This window comes from Canis lupus, chromosome 4 (assembly GCF_011100685.1).
Source record: "Canis lupus familiaris isolate Mischka breed German Shepherd chromosome 4, alternate assembly UU_Cfam_GSD_1.0, whole genome shotgun sequence".
Taxonomy (NCBI): Eukaryota; Metazoa; Chordata; class Mammalia; order Carnivora; family Canidae; genus Canis; species Canis lupus.
In genome coordinates, this window is record NC_049225.1 from 37,155,573 (window position 1) to 37,171,468 (window position 15,896).

The 15,896-nt window shown below is 42.8% G+C and overlaps 2 protein-coding genes across 6 annotated transcripts in view; one reads left to right on the plus strand and one right to left on the minus strand.

Moving 5' to 3' along the window:
- Window positions 1–176: 176 nt before the first annotated feature.
- Window positions 177–15,896, minus strand: part of ZNF346 (zinc finger protein 346) — a 34,753-nt gene continuing 19,033 nt past the window's right edge. For 2 of the 5 annotated variants that reach the window (XM_038534670.1, XM_038534672.1), the window contains exons 5-7: window positions 13,339–13,572; window positions 5,584–5,677; window positions 177–2,997 (exon numbers count right to left, since the gene is read on the minus strand). In XM_038534670.1, coding sequence (XP_038390598.1) covers window positions 2,910–2,997; window positions 5,584–5,677; window positions 13,339–13,572 — 416 coding nt within the window. In that variant the 3' untranslated portion in view covers window positions 177–2,909. Of the gene's footprint in view, window positions 2,998–5,583; window positions 5,678–6,697; window positions 6,789–13,338; window positions 13,573–15,896 lie in introns of all 5 variants that reach the window. The other 3 variants (XR_005358124.1, XM_038534671.1, XM_038534673.1) reach the window with 3 other exon arrangements.
- LOC102152168 (normal mucosa of esophagus-specific gene 1 protein) lies at window positions 6,915–10,559 on the plus strand. Its single transcript, XM_038533759.1, has 2 exons — window positions 6,915–6,935; window positions 9,951–10,559. Exons 1-2 carry the CDS (start codon window positions 6,915–6,917, stop codon window positions 10,281–10,283), a joined length of 354 nt encoding a protein of 117 aa, XP_038389687.1. The 3' UTR covers window positions 10,284–10,559.

Genomic DNA, 15,896 nt, shown 5'->3' on the forward strand with positions numbered 1-15,896 from the left:
ACTTTGATTTCAGTTTCTTACAGTTATAACTGGAGTCTAATATACTGGAAATCTTGGATAAAATATTGAGAAGTATGAGGGGGAGTTTGGAAGATAAAATAACCACTGAGCCTTGTCCAGTCTATTTTATGGTTGCTTGCTCTGTGAGACCACAGCCCTGTTAGAAGTTGGGCGGGGGCAGGCCCAGGGGTCCTGTGGGAAGGTATTTTCTTTTTTTTTTTTTTTTTGGGAAGGTATTTTCATCCTTGTTTGGAAAGGGTTCTGGACTAGGAATCTAGAGAACTGGATTCTACTCTCCATTTTGTTGCTTCTTGGTGGCAGGTCCTTGGGCAAAATACTATATACATCTTTGAGTCTTTTCTATAAAATGGAATATCATTACCTTGCTCAAAAGGCAGTTAGGCAGATCAAATGCAGCTTTTTCATCCCCTTAGGTAAGTTAGTGCCTGCATCCTGGGCATTCTTGCTGCACCCTGTATGACCCTCTATTGCCATAATAATCTTTTTTTTTTCTTTTGATAATAATCTTTATAGTATTTCTCCCCAAGGGCAAGAAAGTATTCATTCCTGTACCCTCTTGCCAACAGAGCTGGGCACACAGCTAGTAGAGACTCCTGAATCTAGACTAAGAAGTCTTATGGGCTAGGGGCTCATTATCTGGCAGCCTACCCACCCTTTTCCCCTTCATTTCCTTGCCTGATAGATGAGGCTGATTCTGACATCCTGGATAAGGTAGAAGGACTCCAGGGAAATTGCTGAGACAGTCTAAGCTTTGGATGCTGGGAGCTGAGAACCCACCATGGGGGCTATGTGGGGCCTTTCCCAGCTGGTCAAAAGCAGGTGCTCAGGAACAGTTTGCTGAGTGAAGAATGGGGGCTGAGGCTGCCTGGGTACCCTCCTCAGATCTGGCTATCTGAAACAAATGTTGGACAAAGGGCTCCTAAGGCCATCACACTTCCCTAGCTCATTTCTGGGTCATAGAAAAGCTTCCTGTGAGAATCTCTAGGCCAAAAGTTGATGGAACAAACCTAGTTCTGAGTAAGAGCTGTGTAGGAAAAGGCCATCTTTCTTACCTATACCCTCATTCATGCATTTGTGCATTCATTCAACAAATAGTTCAGGACACACCACTCCACATTAGAGAAGTGGAGATGAAAGAGGTTAAGGCTCAGTTCTGAAGGGATTAGCCTGGAGAGAGCCATATTGGACATAGCCTCCATTTTGGCTTTCTTGTTGGTCTCTTGTTCTTCTCCCCTGCATCTCTTTTCCACTTAACAGCCAGCCAGAATGATCCTCTCAAAGAAAGTAGATTCTCGGCTGAAACCCCTTAAAGACTTCCATGAGACCCTCTGTACAGGGGGAGGCAGATAAGTGGATGAGGTTGTACTAAGCCTGGGAAGGCTTCCACAAGGTTGCCAAGCAATTCAGATGTTTATCTCTGTTCCACCTCTTAAGATCACTATTTAAAGCCCCAGGAATCTGAGAGGGGTGAGGGTAAGTGGTCAAGACACACATATTAGATCCAATGGCATTATGGCACCAAATCTCAGGTCTGTCAAGCTGCAGTCTGGCTCATGGATAAATTCTTTATTTAGACCAAGAGACAGAGCATAAACACGCGTGCGTGCGCGTACACACACACACACACACACACACACACACACAAATATGTAAAGGCATTTCACAGGCAAAGGGATAGGCAATGGGGGGAAGAAGCCACGAGAGCAGCTAGGGGCCTACAATGGTTATCATTTCTTGGAATTGCTGCTTAAAAGCTACAAGGAAAAACCCACTCCCAGTGAAGTCCCAGGCCATAAAAACACAGCAGAGTTGGAAAAGTCTAAGTTTGGGGCCTGGGGAACATCTTTTTCCTCATTGCAGAAATCTGTACCAGTTCTCCTTTCTTTTCCTGGGGGTCCTATTCTGTTCCTTGGTACCCAGGAATCTCCTGGTGGATGATGGGAGAGGGCTAGCACCACAGCAACCTGGGCAGGTGATTTGCTACATAAGGAGGAGAGGGCTAGTAGAGCCAAGGAGCAGCAATGAACCTTTGAGCTGGCTGGCATGAGGCAATTTGCCTTTAAGGGCACAGAACCATCAAGGGAACTTCCATGTGGGGACTTCCCCACATGACCCTGGGTCAGAGCACCTCTCTGATAGAGGAGGGGAAAGGCTCCCCCTTGAAGCTTTCTGTGAGCCCACAGGGTACTGAAGCCTCCTCCAGCTCTAGCTTTTCCCCAGTTGCTGCAGATCCTTAGCACCATTCAGGAACTGTGGAGAAGGGGCAAGAAGGACAGCACTGCTCTGCCAGGACTGTGTCATTGCTCCAGGAGGAAACTTCACAGTGGGCAGACAGCTGTATAACTGGCCAGTATCTGGTCCCAGGTTCAGGAAAGCCTGTACTTTTGGGGGGAATATGGAGTGTCATATTAGCTCCAAACTTCCATGGGGTAGCCACTTCCATCTACCCTTTGCCACCTAGGCCGAGGTCTGGTGTGAAAGCTCCAGGTTTTATTGGAGCTGCCTAGAGCCCAGGGAGAGCTCAGTTCTTTAGCTGCAGAGACTGGTTCAAAACTGACCTGCAGATGACAGACAGGCCTGGGGCTCATGACATGTGGCCCAAGGGGACTGGGGAAGGGGAAAGGCCTCCAAACTACTATCTTGTGAGGCCCCGAGTCCTCTCAAGATCCACCCCCTTCCCTTGTCCTGACCTACAGGGTCCATCCAAAAAGGGAAGAGCAGGGGTGTATTTGCCTGGACCAATCAGAGGCTATCTGTGGCCCACTCCTGCCTTAGGTCTATGTGTTCTCCAGGTATAAGAAACGAGGAAGAGGGAGCCAAGAGCTGACCATGGTAACGGGAAGCTGGCTCATGGCTGGTTCAACCTGGGGTGCTGGACAGAAACATCTCTAGTCTTCCAAGGTGGCTGAGTCTTTCTCAATGGGCTGCCTTTGCATTGGAATCTGGCCCAGGGGTGATGCCACTGTTTTTGGTGACCTGTAATTTGAGAAGGAATAAATGCACAGGATCAGTTTATGGTGGTTGTGAAGGTGTTCCAGGTAGTTTATTCTAAGGATAGTACAGCTCTTCCAGGGCCCTAAGAGTAATAAGGAGGGCAGCTCTCGTTTACTGAGGGCCACTGCATGCTAGGCACAATGATGGGTGCTTTGCTTCCAGCATCATATTTCATCTTCAAGGCAACTCTACAAGGAGATAGCACCCCTTTTATATATGAGGAAACTAAAGTTCAGAAAGTATAAGTCATCTGCCTCCAGTAAGCTTTTTTTTTTTTCCCAAAATGTTTCCTCCTAGTAAGCTTTTTATTTATTTACTTAAAAGATTTTATTTGTTCATTCATGAGAGACACAGAGAGAGACAGAGACATTAGGCAGAGACAGAAGCAGGCTCCCTGCAGGGGGCCTGATGCAAGACTTGATTCTAGGACCCTGGGATCATGCCCTGAATTGAAGGCAGATGCTCAACCACTGAGCCACCCAGGCATCCCCCCAGTATGCTTTTTAAAAGTGTGGTTGATTCCGGACGGCAGCCCATATCTCCACTCTACCAAGCCATTTATTCTGATTACAGGGCCCTATATGACCTGGATAGTACAGACTGACCATTTCCCGCCTCATACTAAGTCAAAAGTAGCTCTTCTGTCACTCTTTTTTTTTTTTTTTTTTTCTTTTCTTCTTCTGTCACTCTTATCCCACTCTCTGGGCATCTAGCAACACCTGTTATTATCTTATTTGTTTATGAATTTGCTTAGGATCTGCTTCTATCATTAGACGGGGATCCAAAAAATCAGGGAACACTACTGGTCTTGGATCTTACTGTAGTCCTAGTGCCCCAAACAGGGCCTGGCACAAAATAGGTACTCAATAAATATTTGAGTGAATGAAAGCTTATCTTTAATAGTTGCCCTTTTTGGTACTAGCAGAATACATATATTATCTCTAACTTTCATGTTATCTTGTAGGGTGAGGATAATGAGCTCCATTTGGAATGGCAGAGCAAAATGAATGTGCTTTGGAATTAAAAGATTTGAATTCTGGGTTTATCTCCATGTGACTAGCAATCTTGGGAAGTCACTTAACCCATCTGACATTAGGTTTCCTTGGGTTGGAAAAAGGGGGTTTGTATGTCTATAGTTCACAGCTACTATTGCAATTCAACAAATTGTAGCTATAATCTCACAGAAAAAAAAGTGGAGGTTCAGAGAGGTTTACTAACTCACCCAAAGTCACATAGCTGAAAGTGTAGAAAGAAAACAGTAAACACCAGCATTCTCAAGGTGGGGTAGCCCCAGGGAAGGGCTCTGGCTGGTCTACTGGCTGGTCTACTGAAATTGCCACCACTCAAGATGCAAGGAAAGTATGCTGAAATGGGAGTGAGCCCAGGCTAGATTGCACAGGCTTGTGTCAAGTCCATATCTAAAATAAGCCTAATGAGTCCTCCCAATTTAAAAAATATATATAAATAAATAAGAAGATCTGCTGCAATACGGGAGGGGAAACTTCAGGCAGAGAGGACCAAGGACATTTTGACTCTAATATTCTGTTTCCACCATCTTTAATTCATTCAGCTCTGTGAGCAATGCAGAACATATCACCAAAGTCAAAGAAATCATTTCAGACTTGCTTGCTTGAAACTGTTTCCTCATCTGTAAAATGGGGATATTCCCATCTCAGAAAGTTACATAGTAGCACACTGTCCACACTATCCAGTTCCCTTCTGAGAGGAAGGGACAGAACCATGTGAGTCCTCCCCGGTCAGACCATAGAACCTTATGTTATATGGTGCTACAACCTCCTTATAAGCATGATGCCCTGGAGGAGTGTCCTGTGAGCCAGACAAGACTTGAATTAGTTTGAATTATAGGCTCTGCCTCATACTATCACTTGGAATCACTATTCTGTCTGTTATAATAACCCCTTCTTCCTAGGGCTGTTGAAGGATTACTAGACAGAATTTGCTTGGCATGTGCCCTGTAACAGAACAGGGGTGCAAAGAATGTTAGTCATTTTCAAGGTTATCATGAACAGATGACTGATTCTTTTTATCTCTTCCCTTCAAAGCACTTATCATAATTTATAATTATTGGTTGTTTACTTGTTTATTGTTTGTCTCCTTCCATCAGAACGTATGGTCAGTCATGAGAGCAGGGACTGGATCTGTCTTGGTGTTCAATAAATTTTTGATCAATGTGCAAACCTGGTCATATTTGGTAATAACCCATAGAGGGAGCTCTTGCCATAGAATTGATGGCAGTCAAGACTAGGTTCTTTAGGCCAGTGGTGGGGGAAAAAAAAGCTTCCCTAGTGAGACTGCTCAAGGGCAAGAAATCTAAGTATTTTAGGAAACCATCAAGGAAATTGTCTATGCTTCTCTACTAAAACCTTCAGCCCAGTAGGTCCAAAGGCTGCAGGGAAGCTGATGGGAGAAAAACTTAGTGGAGACACTTCTTCATGTTAACTGAGAAAAGGCTGCCAGGATTCCATTTTCACAAAGGAATATCTGTTTTGATTTAGAAGCCCTGAGTTCTTGTTGCAGATCCTTGAATTTCAAAGGACAATTACTCACTGGTTCTTGTGTTTGAAGCCGCTGACATGAGCTTGATACTGTTCTATGGAGTTCAGCATTATCTTACACGTCTTGCAGGGGTAGCCCTTCCCAGCTGAAACACACATAAAAATCAAGATGCTTAGTTATCCAATAAGAAGGGACCTGGGGACTACTGCTTTTGGCAGTAAATGTCCTTCTGAGGATGGATGGTGGGGTAAGGTTAGGTGGTTGGCCCTGAGGAGAATCCCAGAGGCCTCAATGCTCAGGGGGCACAGGGTGCCTATGTGCTTCCTGGGGTTGGGAAGCATCCTGCTGCATGCCCAGCATTGAACCTGGTCCAGAGTAGCTGTCTGCTGAGTAAATAAATGATTGACAGAACAAAGAGGTGACATTTGGTATAACTGTCTTTTCTACCTTGACTGTGCTAAGTGGTCTCATTAAGGATTCCCCTCACTGAGAAATCTCTGGGAAATTTCCACTCTCCTCGCGCTTGCAATAACCGTAATTAATGAGAATGCCTACTATGAAAATTAATCTGACTTTCTACCTTGGGGCTCACAGACACCCTTACTACCAGGGCTGATTCAATGACAAAGTGGTCTTTGTTCATGTGGTCTAGTAGAGAGCATGGGTCAGGAACCAAGATATGGTTGGAGCTGGACTCCTGGCTCTGCTTTCATGTGATCTTGGCTAAATCCCTTCCACTTTCTGATTCTCAGCTTTTCTCAACTATAAGCCAATTACACCATAACTTATAACCATAACACTTATAATAATAAAAAGCATATTATTAACCAAGTACCTGATATAGGCCATGTATGCTATATAATTTTGTCTGGCCCCCATGACAATCTTGTGAGAATCATTACCATTATTTTATAGATGAGGAAAATAAGGCATAGTCACATGCCTAAGAACACAGAGTTAGGAAGTGACAAACTTAGGCTTGACAGGCCATAAAGGGTGTACTTATTCTAGCATGCCAAACATTAGCTATACAAAAAAGGCAGCTGTACACATAACTTTAAGAGCTGTCTAGTTCTGATACTTTTCTAATCATCTGCCATCCTAAAGTTTCACAATTCTGGAGTGAGATCACCTCGGCTCAAATCCCAGCTCTATCATTTCTTACCTGTAGGACCACAGGCCAGTTACTTAACCTCTCTGAGATTTGGTTTCCTCATTTGTAAAAGTGGGGCTTCTCTGAGACTCAGGTTCCTTACCTATAAAATGAGGTTAATATTAGTATCAACCTCATAAGGTTATTGTAATGATTTAAGTAAAAGCATTTGACACATAGGAAGTGCTCAACAAATGAGAGCTTTAATCACTAATATAATTTTACTCTTATGGGTTCAGTGCATAAAGAGGTGAGAGTATCTTTTTTTTTTTTTTTTTTTTGAGAGTATCTTTTAAATAGCCTTCCAACACAGCTGTTGCTACTGTGAACACCAATGATCTCTATTCTAATACGCTAGCCAATGCTCCCAGTGACATTTGTTTCCTTTGTATCTTCGGGTATTTCCCAGAAGATATATCCTTAAAAAAACTTAAGGGGAAAATTACTGCAATCAGAATTCAGGTCCTTTTTAGACATTTATGGCCAGGATTTCCAGAAGGCTTAATCTTAGACCCTCAGCTCTTCTCTCTCTAAACTCTCTAAGGGGTCTCATTCATTCCCCTGACTTCAATTACCACCTAAAACATATGAAATTACCAATATTTAACAGTTTCTGACCTACTAAATGGAAGTATGTCTAACCTAGAACTCCCCTGAGGTCTAGACCTATATATCCAACTGTCTACTTGGATATCTCATGGGCATCTTAAACTCAAGCTGACGAAACCTAGTTATCTATCTGGTTGCCTAATTTTGACTAGTCCCTTTCCTTTACTTCCCACATTTTTTTTTTTTTTTTTTGGTAAAGATTTTATTTATATGTAATCTCTACACCCAACATGGGGCTTGAACTCACAACTCTGAGATCAAGAATTTCACACTCTACTGACAGCCAGCCCTTACCTCCTACATTTGATGGCCAAATCCTGACAATTCTACTTCCAAATAACTCTTGAATCCATCTACTTCTGTCTATCTTCTCCACTGCTATCTTAATCCAAGCTCTTCTCCAGTATGAAATTACTACAATATCCCCATTGCTGGGGTCTTCCCACCCTTCTTCCTCCCTGTTCCAAAACATTCTCCACTTTGTAAGCAGAATAATCTAGTAATGCTTAAACTTAAACTGTCAGTGGCTTCCCAACACTCTTAGGATAAAGGATCAAAACCTTAACATGATCAACACCATGACTGGATAATCTCCCCAGGATAATTTTGCCCAACACTATAATCCTTATGCTCTGGGAAGTCTTCATTGATCCTTGCTCCCCTATCTTAGTTTATTCCATTTATTTCATTTCTTTTTTTTTTTCCCAAAAGATTTGTATATTTATTTTAGAGAGAGAGAGCATGCACATACATGTGTGCACAAGCAGAGTGGGGGACAGGCAGAGGGAGAATGAGGGAAAGAATCCCAAGCAGACACCCCACTGAGCATGGAGCCAGATGTGGGGCTCAATTCCAGGACCCTGAGATCATGACCTGAGCAGAAATCAAGAACTGGTTGCTTAACCAACTGAGCCACCCAGGGGCCCCCCACTTTTTATTTATTATTTTTTTAAAAAGATTTTATTTATTTATTCATGAGAGACACTGAGAGAGAGGCAGAGGCATAGGCAGTGGGAGAAGCAGGCTCCCTCTGGGGAGCCTGATGTGGGACTTGATCCCAGGACCCTGGGATCATGACCTGAGCTGAAGGCAGACACTCAACCACTGAGCCACCCAGGTGTCCTGCCACCCCTCACCCTTAAAGAAGATGTATTTATTTATTTGAGAGAGAGCAGGGGAGAGGGGCAGAGAGCATCTTAAGCAGACTCCATGCAGAGCACAGAGCCTGATGGGGGTTTCGATCTCACAACCCTGAGATCATGACTTTAGCTGAAACCAAGAGTCCAATGCTTAACTGACTGCTCCACCCAGTTGCCTCATTTTCTTTCTTTTTCTTAATATCTTATTTTTAAGTAATCTCTACACCCAAAATGGGTTCAAACTTAACAACCCTGAGATCAAGAGTTGCACATTCTATACTGACTGAGCCAACCAGGTACCGCATTTGTTTCCTTTTCTAAAGCTTGTCACATTTGTAGTTATTTGATTAATGCCTATTTTCTCTCCACTAAACTCTAAGCTCCACGAGAACATGGAATATCTGTCTTGTTTACTACCATATATAAAGTGGCATATATTAGGGAAGAACTCAACAAATATTTCTTGACTACATATGAATTTAACAAGACCTGAAAACCTGTTCTATGTAGTGGCTGAAGAAACTGGGGGGATCCATATAGGGCAGAGAAAGCAGACCTGTTCTATATAGGAGGAAAGGCCCTAAGTAGGGAGAGAAAACAGTGGGGTAAAGCAGAGGAGGATTCCAGTAACTTGAGTTGGGGAGGTCGGGGGGATGTTTAATGCTCTGGCTGTTGGAAGGATTTGGTTGCCTGTATGATATGCAGGCTTTAGCTTTGGTATTCTTGGATAAATAAGAGAAATGTGAGCCTAGAGTACAAAGCAAACTCCAAGTCCTTGCTCTGCTTGGTGGATGCTGCATCTTCTTGCGGGGGAGAGATGTGGACACTCTGGGTCATCCAACATTTGACCCATACTTGCCATAAGACACTTTGACAAGAGCCCCATGGAAACTATTCTCTGGACCCAACACAGAACTTGACCTAAGTTTCAATGCCGCCTCTGCTGCCGCCTAGTGTGGGACTCAGTACAAATCACCTCATCTTTCTAATCCAAATGACTTCATTTGTAAAATAGGGATAATCAAACTTGCACAACAGAGCTGCTGTGAGAATTAAATTACATGATTATGGGTGAGAGCATGTAGCTTAAGGCCTGAACTGCAGCAGCCACAGTTAAGTATAGATGACTGACTGAATGAACAAACAAGCTTTGACAGAGGCCAGGAGGGAAAAGTCAAGCTGCTAACAAACCTAAAATCTGGGACACCTTGGTGGCTCAGTGATTGAGCATCTGCCTTCAGCTCAGGGCGTGATCCCACGGTCCTGGGATCCAGTCCCACATTGGGCTCCCTGCTTGGAGCCTGCTTCTCCCTCTGCCTGTGTCTCTGCTTCTCTCATGAATAAATAATAAAATCTAAAAACAAAAAACAAAAAAACCCCAAAACCAAAACCAAACCTAAGACCTTTGCTAAGGTGGAACCCCTGTCATCTAGAATACATATTCTAGATTAGCATCCCACCTCTGTGGGTAAGAAGGGAGTCAGAGTGGATTCAGTGCCTCTGCTGATATTTTGTAGTTGGAAAGCCTCCTGCCACGTATACTCAGAGCCGAAGACAGAAGGAAGGGAGTCAGACCTCAGACCTGCGCTGAGGTCATCATTAACTTTTTCCAACTCCTGATGAAAAAGAAGGAACTTATTCCTTTGGTGCTGTTCATGGCCACAGCGGCAGGCGGAGCTTCGTCTTTCGATGTATATTCCCTTCAAAAATCTGATGTGATCCTAGATCGGAAAAGAAATCCAGAACCTTGGGAAACCATGGACCCTAGTGTACCTAGCAAGCTTATAACAATCAACCAAGAATGGAAGCCCATTGAAGAGTTGCGGAAGGTCCGAAGAGCCACTAAATGACCAGCCTTTGCTTCTTTCTTTCAAAGAGTACTCTATGAATCTAGTGGAAACATTGCTGCACAAACTAGATTATGGATACCAGGGTGCGGAAATGCTTCTGCTACATTTTTAGGGCTTGACTACATTTTCGGACTCGGGATAGGAATTATGAAGGTAGTACAGCAATGATCACATAGTTCAAAAATAATTTTGTGTTTATTTTCTTGTTGTAAATTTAATTTTGCATATTGAAATTTTAATGTTTATGATGCCCAAATGGTTTCCTTAAAGTGTATAGAGATTTATAAACTGAATTGTCTATAATAAAATACTGGGATCCCTGGGTGGCGCAGCGGTTTAGCGCCTGCCTTTGGCCCAGGGCGCGATCCTGGAGACCTGGGATCGAATCCCACGTCGGGCTCCCGGTGCATGGAGCCTGCTTCTCCCTCTGCCTGTGTCTCTGCCTCTCTCTCTCTCTCTCTCTGTGTGGCTATCATAAATAAATAAAAATTAAAAAAATAAAATAAAATAAAATAAAATACTATTTGTGCAATTAAAAAAAAAAAAGTAACTTTTGGAGCCAGACAGAGCTAGAGACACATACTGATACTGTCACTTATCAACATCGGGTCCTATCAGCTATGTGACCTTGAGCAAGTCACTTTGAGTCTCAACTTCTTTATCTGTGAAATGGGAAAATCGTAGCTATTTTTAGGAATGCTGTGGGAATTAAATTATAATGTATAGGTTATATCAAAGGGGGTGTGATACCCCCACCCCCTGCCTAGGTTTTCATGAAAAATTTTGGCTGATCTATAAAGCAGTCAGATGCCTCAGCAAGAAGAAAAGACATAGGATATAATTCTAGGATTAAGTATGGTAATTAGCCTTAGACAAATGGAGGAATAGATATAGGAAGGAAACTTTGGTTTAAGATAAAAGAAAAGAATGGATACAAGTTAAGATAAGCAGCTTAAAACACAGCAGTGCCTGAGTCCTGACAGTGGACAAGAGATGATGAGGAAATAACCAGGGCAGGGCCAAATAAAGGCAGGCCGGGAGCTGAAACACAGAAGGGTCAGCTGCAAGAGAACCGTGGGTAATGCTGGTTGGATGCTATCAGTCTTAGGACAAAATAGGAGAGTCACAGGAAGAGGGTTCTAAGGAGCTTGGTTCTGAATTTTCCAGATTTCTTCAGCATATAGGGCTGGCTTCTGTTAAAGGGGAAGGCTCTGTTTGTATGTGGGAACACTACAGTAAATATACAATTTTGGGGATGCCTGGGTGGCTCAGTGGTTGAGCCTCTGCCTTCGGCTCAGGGGGTGATCCCAGAGTACCTGGGATCGAGTCCTGCATTGGGCTCCCTGCATGGAGCCTGTTTCTCCCTCTGCCTCTGTCTCTGCCTCTCTGTGTTTTTCATGAATAAATAAATAAAATCTTTAAAAAAAATACATCCAATTTTGAAGAGGTTTATAAAGCAGGGTCCTTCTGTGGCATTGGAAGAGTGCTCCTTGGCACCCTGTTGAAGCCATTGTTTCATGTCCATCTCATCTTGTCAGTACTGCTCAATGATGACCTGTGTTGTATGACTGTTCTGGGTTTGGGGGTTGTTAGAGAGGCATGATCTCTTCCCTTGCTCATATGTGGTCTGGAACATCTATAGCAACTGGGTGTTCACCTTTCCAGGATTGTGGCAAGAGCACAGAAGGCTCTGAGCAGCCGGTTCCCTGAGGCCAAGTTGTTTGTACTTGGATGCCATGAGGGCCTCCAGTGTTGACTGGTGCTGCATCTCCACAGCCTGAGTGGAAACTCTGAGAATCCACATGAATGCTCATGTAGACTCCACAAGACAGGGACTATGTCAGTCTTGGTCACTACTGTACCTCAATAGGGAACACAGTAGGTACTCAATAAACATTTAGACTGAGTGAAAGAGAAAATAATAATCTCCTCCCACCCCACTCTAATGATAAGCCGTGAGTAGTTACCATAATGGGAAGGGCTCCAAACTCTTCATGAATGCTTACTTCTGTGAAGTTAGGGAAAAACTAGTATTCTCTGAGTCAGAGTGGTGTCCTTCACTATGCTATTCCAGGGATATAGGCAGGTCTCAGCTGCTGAGATGAGGGGCCCTGAGGACACTAATCTGACAGAGACTGCTGAGGCCTTCATATAGGAATGTGGATGACAGGGAGATTAAATGAGAGATTGCAGACCAGTGGCCCTTGGCCCAAATCTGGCTTGCAGACAGGTTTGATTCACACAGGGTTTAAAATTTTTAAAACCTGAGGGGAATTTTTTTTTAAGATTTTATCTTTTTTTTTTATATATCATAATTTTTCTTAAGATTTTATTTATTCATGAGAGACACACAGAGAGAGAGGTGCAGAGACACAGGCAGAGGGAGAAGCAGGCTCCATGCAGGGAGCCTGATGCGGGACTCAATCCCAGGTTTCCAGGCTCACGCCCTAGGCCAAAGGTGGTGCTAAACCACTGAGCCACCCGGGCTGCCCTTAAGATTTTATCTTTAAGTAATCTCTACAGCCAACATGAGGCTTAAACTCAATCCCAAGACCAAGAGTTGCATGCTCTACTGACTGAGCCAGCCAGGCACCCCTAAAAATGAGGGGAATTCTTAAATCTTTTTAGGGATGCCTGGGTGGCTCAAGCGGGTGAGCGTCTGCCTTCGGCTCATGGTATATGATCCTGGGATCCGGGATTGAGTCCCGTATTGGGCTCCTGCCTGTGTCTCTGCCTCTCTCTCTTTTTCTGTGTGTCTCTCATGAATAAATAAATAAAATCTTTTTAAAAATCTGACTTTCTAGATTCTTTTGGAAAACTGATGATATGATAGTAACTAACTGGAGCTGCCTGGGAGAGGCATATACTCTTCAGCTAATCATATCCCCTCTTGGCTCTTCAACTTATTTAAATCTCCTGTTTGGTTTCTGCAGGCATTTGAGTTTGCAACGCCTTCTTTAAGAGATGTAAGGAGGAAAGGGCATAGCCTTGGTTGTTTGGGGAACTCCACGGGTCAGGATCTGATCCAGCTCTGGGTGTGAGCTGGGTCCCTTACCTGATGAGTCAGTGACAGCAGGGTCTGCCAGCCGCCCATAGTGTGCCATGAGTTTGAGCTTGGTTTCCTGTTTCCTGTGTTTCTTGCCCACATAATGTTGTTGAGCCATGACAGGGTCGTTGAAAGTCGCATGGCAGAGGCTGCAGAACTTGTCTGGGTCTATCATCTCTCTATTCTGGTGCAAGGCTAAGGTGGAGGCCACAAGGAAAGGGTTTGTAAGGCGTTTCGACAGAGCTGCGGTGAGAGAGTTCAAACAGAAACAATGAAAAGACCCAGAAGGTGCCAAGCTTTCTAATATGCAGAAAGGAAAGGCTGGGTCACTAATCACACTTGTAGATGTGGCACTGCCTGTGTGAATCACACAGGGAAAACCTTCTCTAAATGTGAAAACTGGGAAGATTAGGGGGAGCTCAATGACCAGCTACTTGGTCAGCAGCTCTCACTGCATTAGGTACATGAATGCTGATTTTCTCATAGTCGGAGGAGGCTTCTACTATCAAGTTGTCAAATTACAACAGACTAGAAATGTACATGTTTGTAGTCTTTTTACCCCTCAGAATTCCCGAGAACATCACAGCAAGTGGGGTAAGAAACTAGGGTGTCATTCCCATCCTCAAAGTGCCCTAGTTACAGAACTGGGAACCAATGCACAGATGTAGCAACTGAGGGCCTGAGGACCTGGAGGTCATTTAGAAAAGGCAACTGTACTAGGGAGGCCTTTTGGGTTACAATGCCTTCTAGGCTGCTAGAGGAGAGTAGAGGAGAGCATATAACATTTAGTTACATGCTTTGTACATATATTTCCTCCTTTGGTCCGCAGAACTACCCCATGAGATAGATATTATTTTGCCACAATAGAGAGAAAAACCAGGGCTCTGATAAGTAAAGTGACTTGTCCAAGATCACCCTGCTGTCTGTGTGACACTATAAAGACTATGCTGTCTTTGTATGCTAGGCTGCCAGAATGTGGTAGGGTAACCTGAGGGTGACAGTTTATGCTTTCACCTTCAGAAAACATCCCTGGCTTTGGTCAATGTATTCACTGTTAACCAGAATCTGTTATAGACATATGCATAAGCCTCCTGTGGGTCAACAAATGTCATGGTACCAATGACAGGCCAGACTGTCAACCAGAATCTGTTATAGACATATGCATAAGCCTCCTGTGGGTTAACCAGAATTGTTACCAGAACAAATGTCATGGTACCAATGACAGGCCAGACTGCTGCTTTATGAAGTGGATGCCAAGACTCACTAATAAGTCCACATGGCTAGAATGGTGTCAGCCTTGTAACTACTGCTTTAAAAATGTGGCCTAGAACCCCCATCAATGGTGGAAGACAAGTGGAGCTTAGCAGCACTCAGATAGATGGCTCAGATGCTTGTTCATCTCTGGACTACTTCAATGGGGGAAATTTTGAGGATTTTTGGCAAGCCAGAGGAAACTTGCTGGCTTTTCTCACAATGGTTTTCCAGCATAGGAATCTCAATTTCCTTGACCACTGACTTTCCCTGTCCATTGTTTCAGTAAGTCATTTAAAAAGTAATGCACATGTTGTAGAATATTTAATATATGAGAAAATATTCAATGTGGTGTTATGTTAAGAAAGCAGGTTATACAGCAACCTGCTTATGTCTTCAGTTTTATCAAAAAAACAAATGAAAAAACATACTTGTGATACATGGAAAAAAGGCCAAAGGCATAGAATAAAAGGGTGCTTTTCAGTATTTTCCAACTTTTCTACAATGAATGTAGATTTTTCAAATCAGAAAAGAGAGACAATAATGGTCTCTCTATTAAGGCATGAAAAGGTCATTCTTTAAAAGATACTGAAGAGAAACATCAGAGGTGAATAGTTAAAAGTCAAGTTGGAGGAACTGCTTCAGGACATCCAAAAAATAACAACTAAGGGAGTCTTCTCTTAGGAAACAGCTTGAAATATGGAAAGAGTATTCTATAGGGATGTTTGCTGTACTGTTATTTATAAATATCAAAAAAGGGGAAGGGGAAAATGTTCAACATTGGTTACATGTGGTATGATGGGCTATTATACAGCCATTAAAATGTTTATGAAAAAAGCTTTTAATAACATGAGGAAGTACAAATGTTATATTAAACAGAAAGTGTATAAAGGGAATTATACACAGAATATGATCTTATTATTGTTAAAAGATATAGGCACAATCTTTATGTATGTACTGGCATTTGAAATGACATCAATATATCAATGTTTCTCTTTTGGTGGTAGGATTTGAGGGATATTTTACTTTCTTCTTTTTGCATTGTTTACTCTAGAATCACTCAGAGAGAGAACATGTAGTATCATTTTTATAAAAACAATAAGGTTATTTAAAGTATTCTATGTTTATATGCACGTATATATATGGGTTTAATCTGGATATACATAAAACAACTATACACACAGATATACACATATACACATAACAAAAGATTATAGGGGAAACAGTATTCCAAAATGTTAACAGTGGTTATCTCTGAATGGCAAAATTACAGGTACTTTTTCTTTTCATATAGCTAATATTTTCCATATTTTTTA

Coding starts and splice junctions, on each gene's coding strand:
- LOC102152168 (XM_038533759.1), top strand. CDS start 6,915: ATGGGTTCAGTGCATAAAGAG. Junction 6,936..9,950: donor TGGGTTCAGTGCATAAAGAG/GTGAGAGTATCT, acceptor GATATTTTGTAG/TTGGAAAGCCTCCTGCCACG.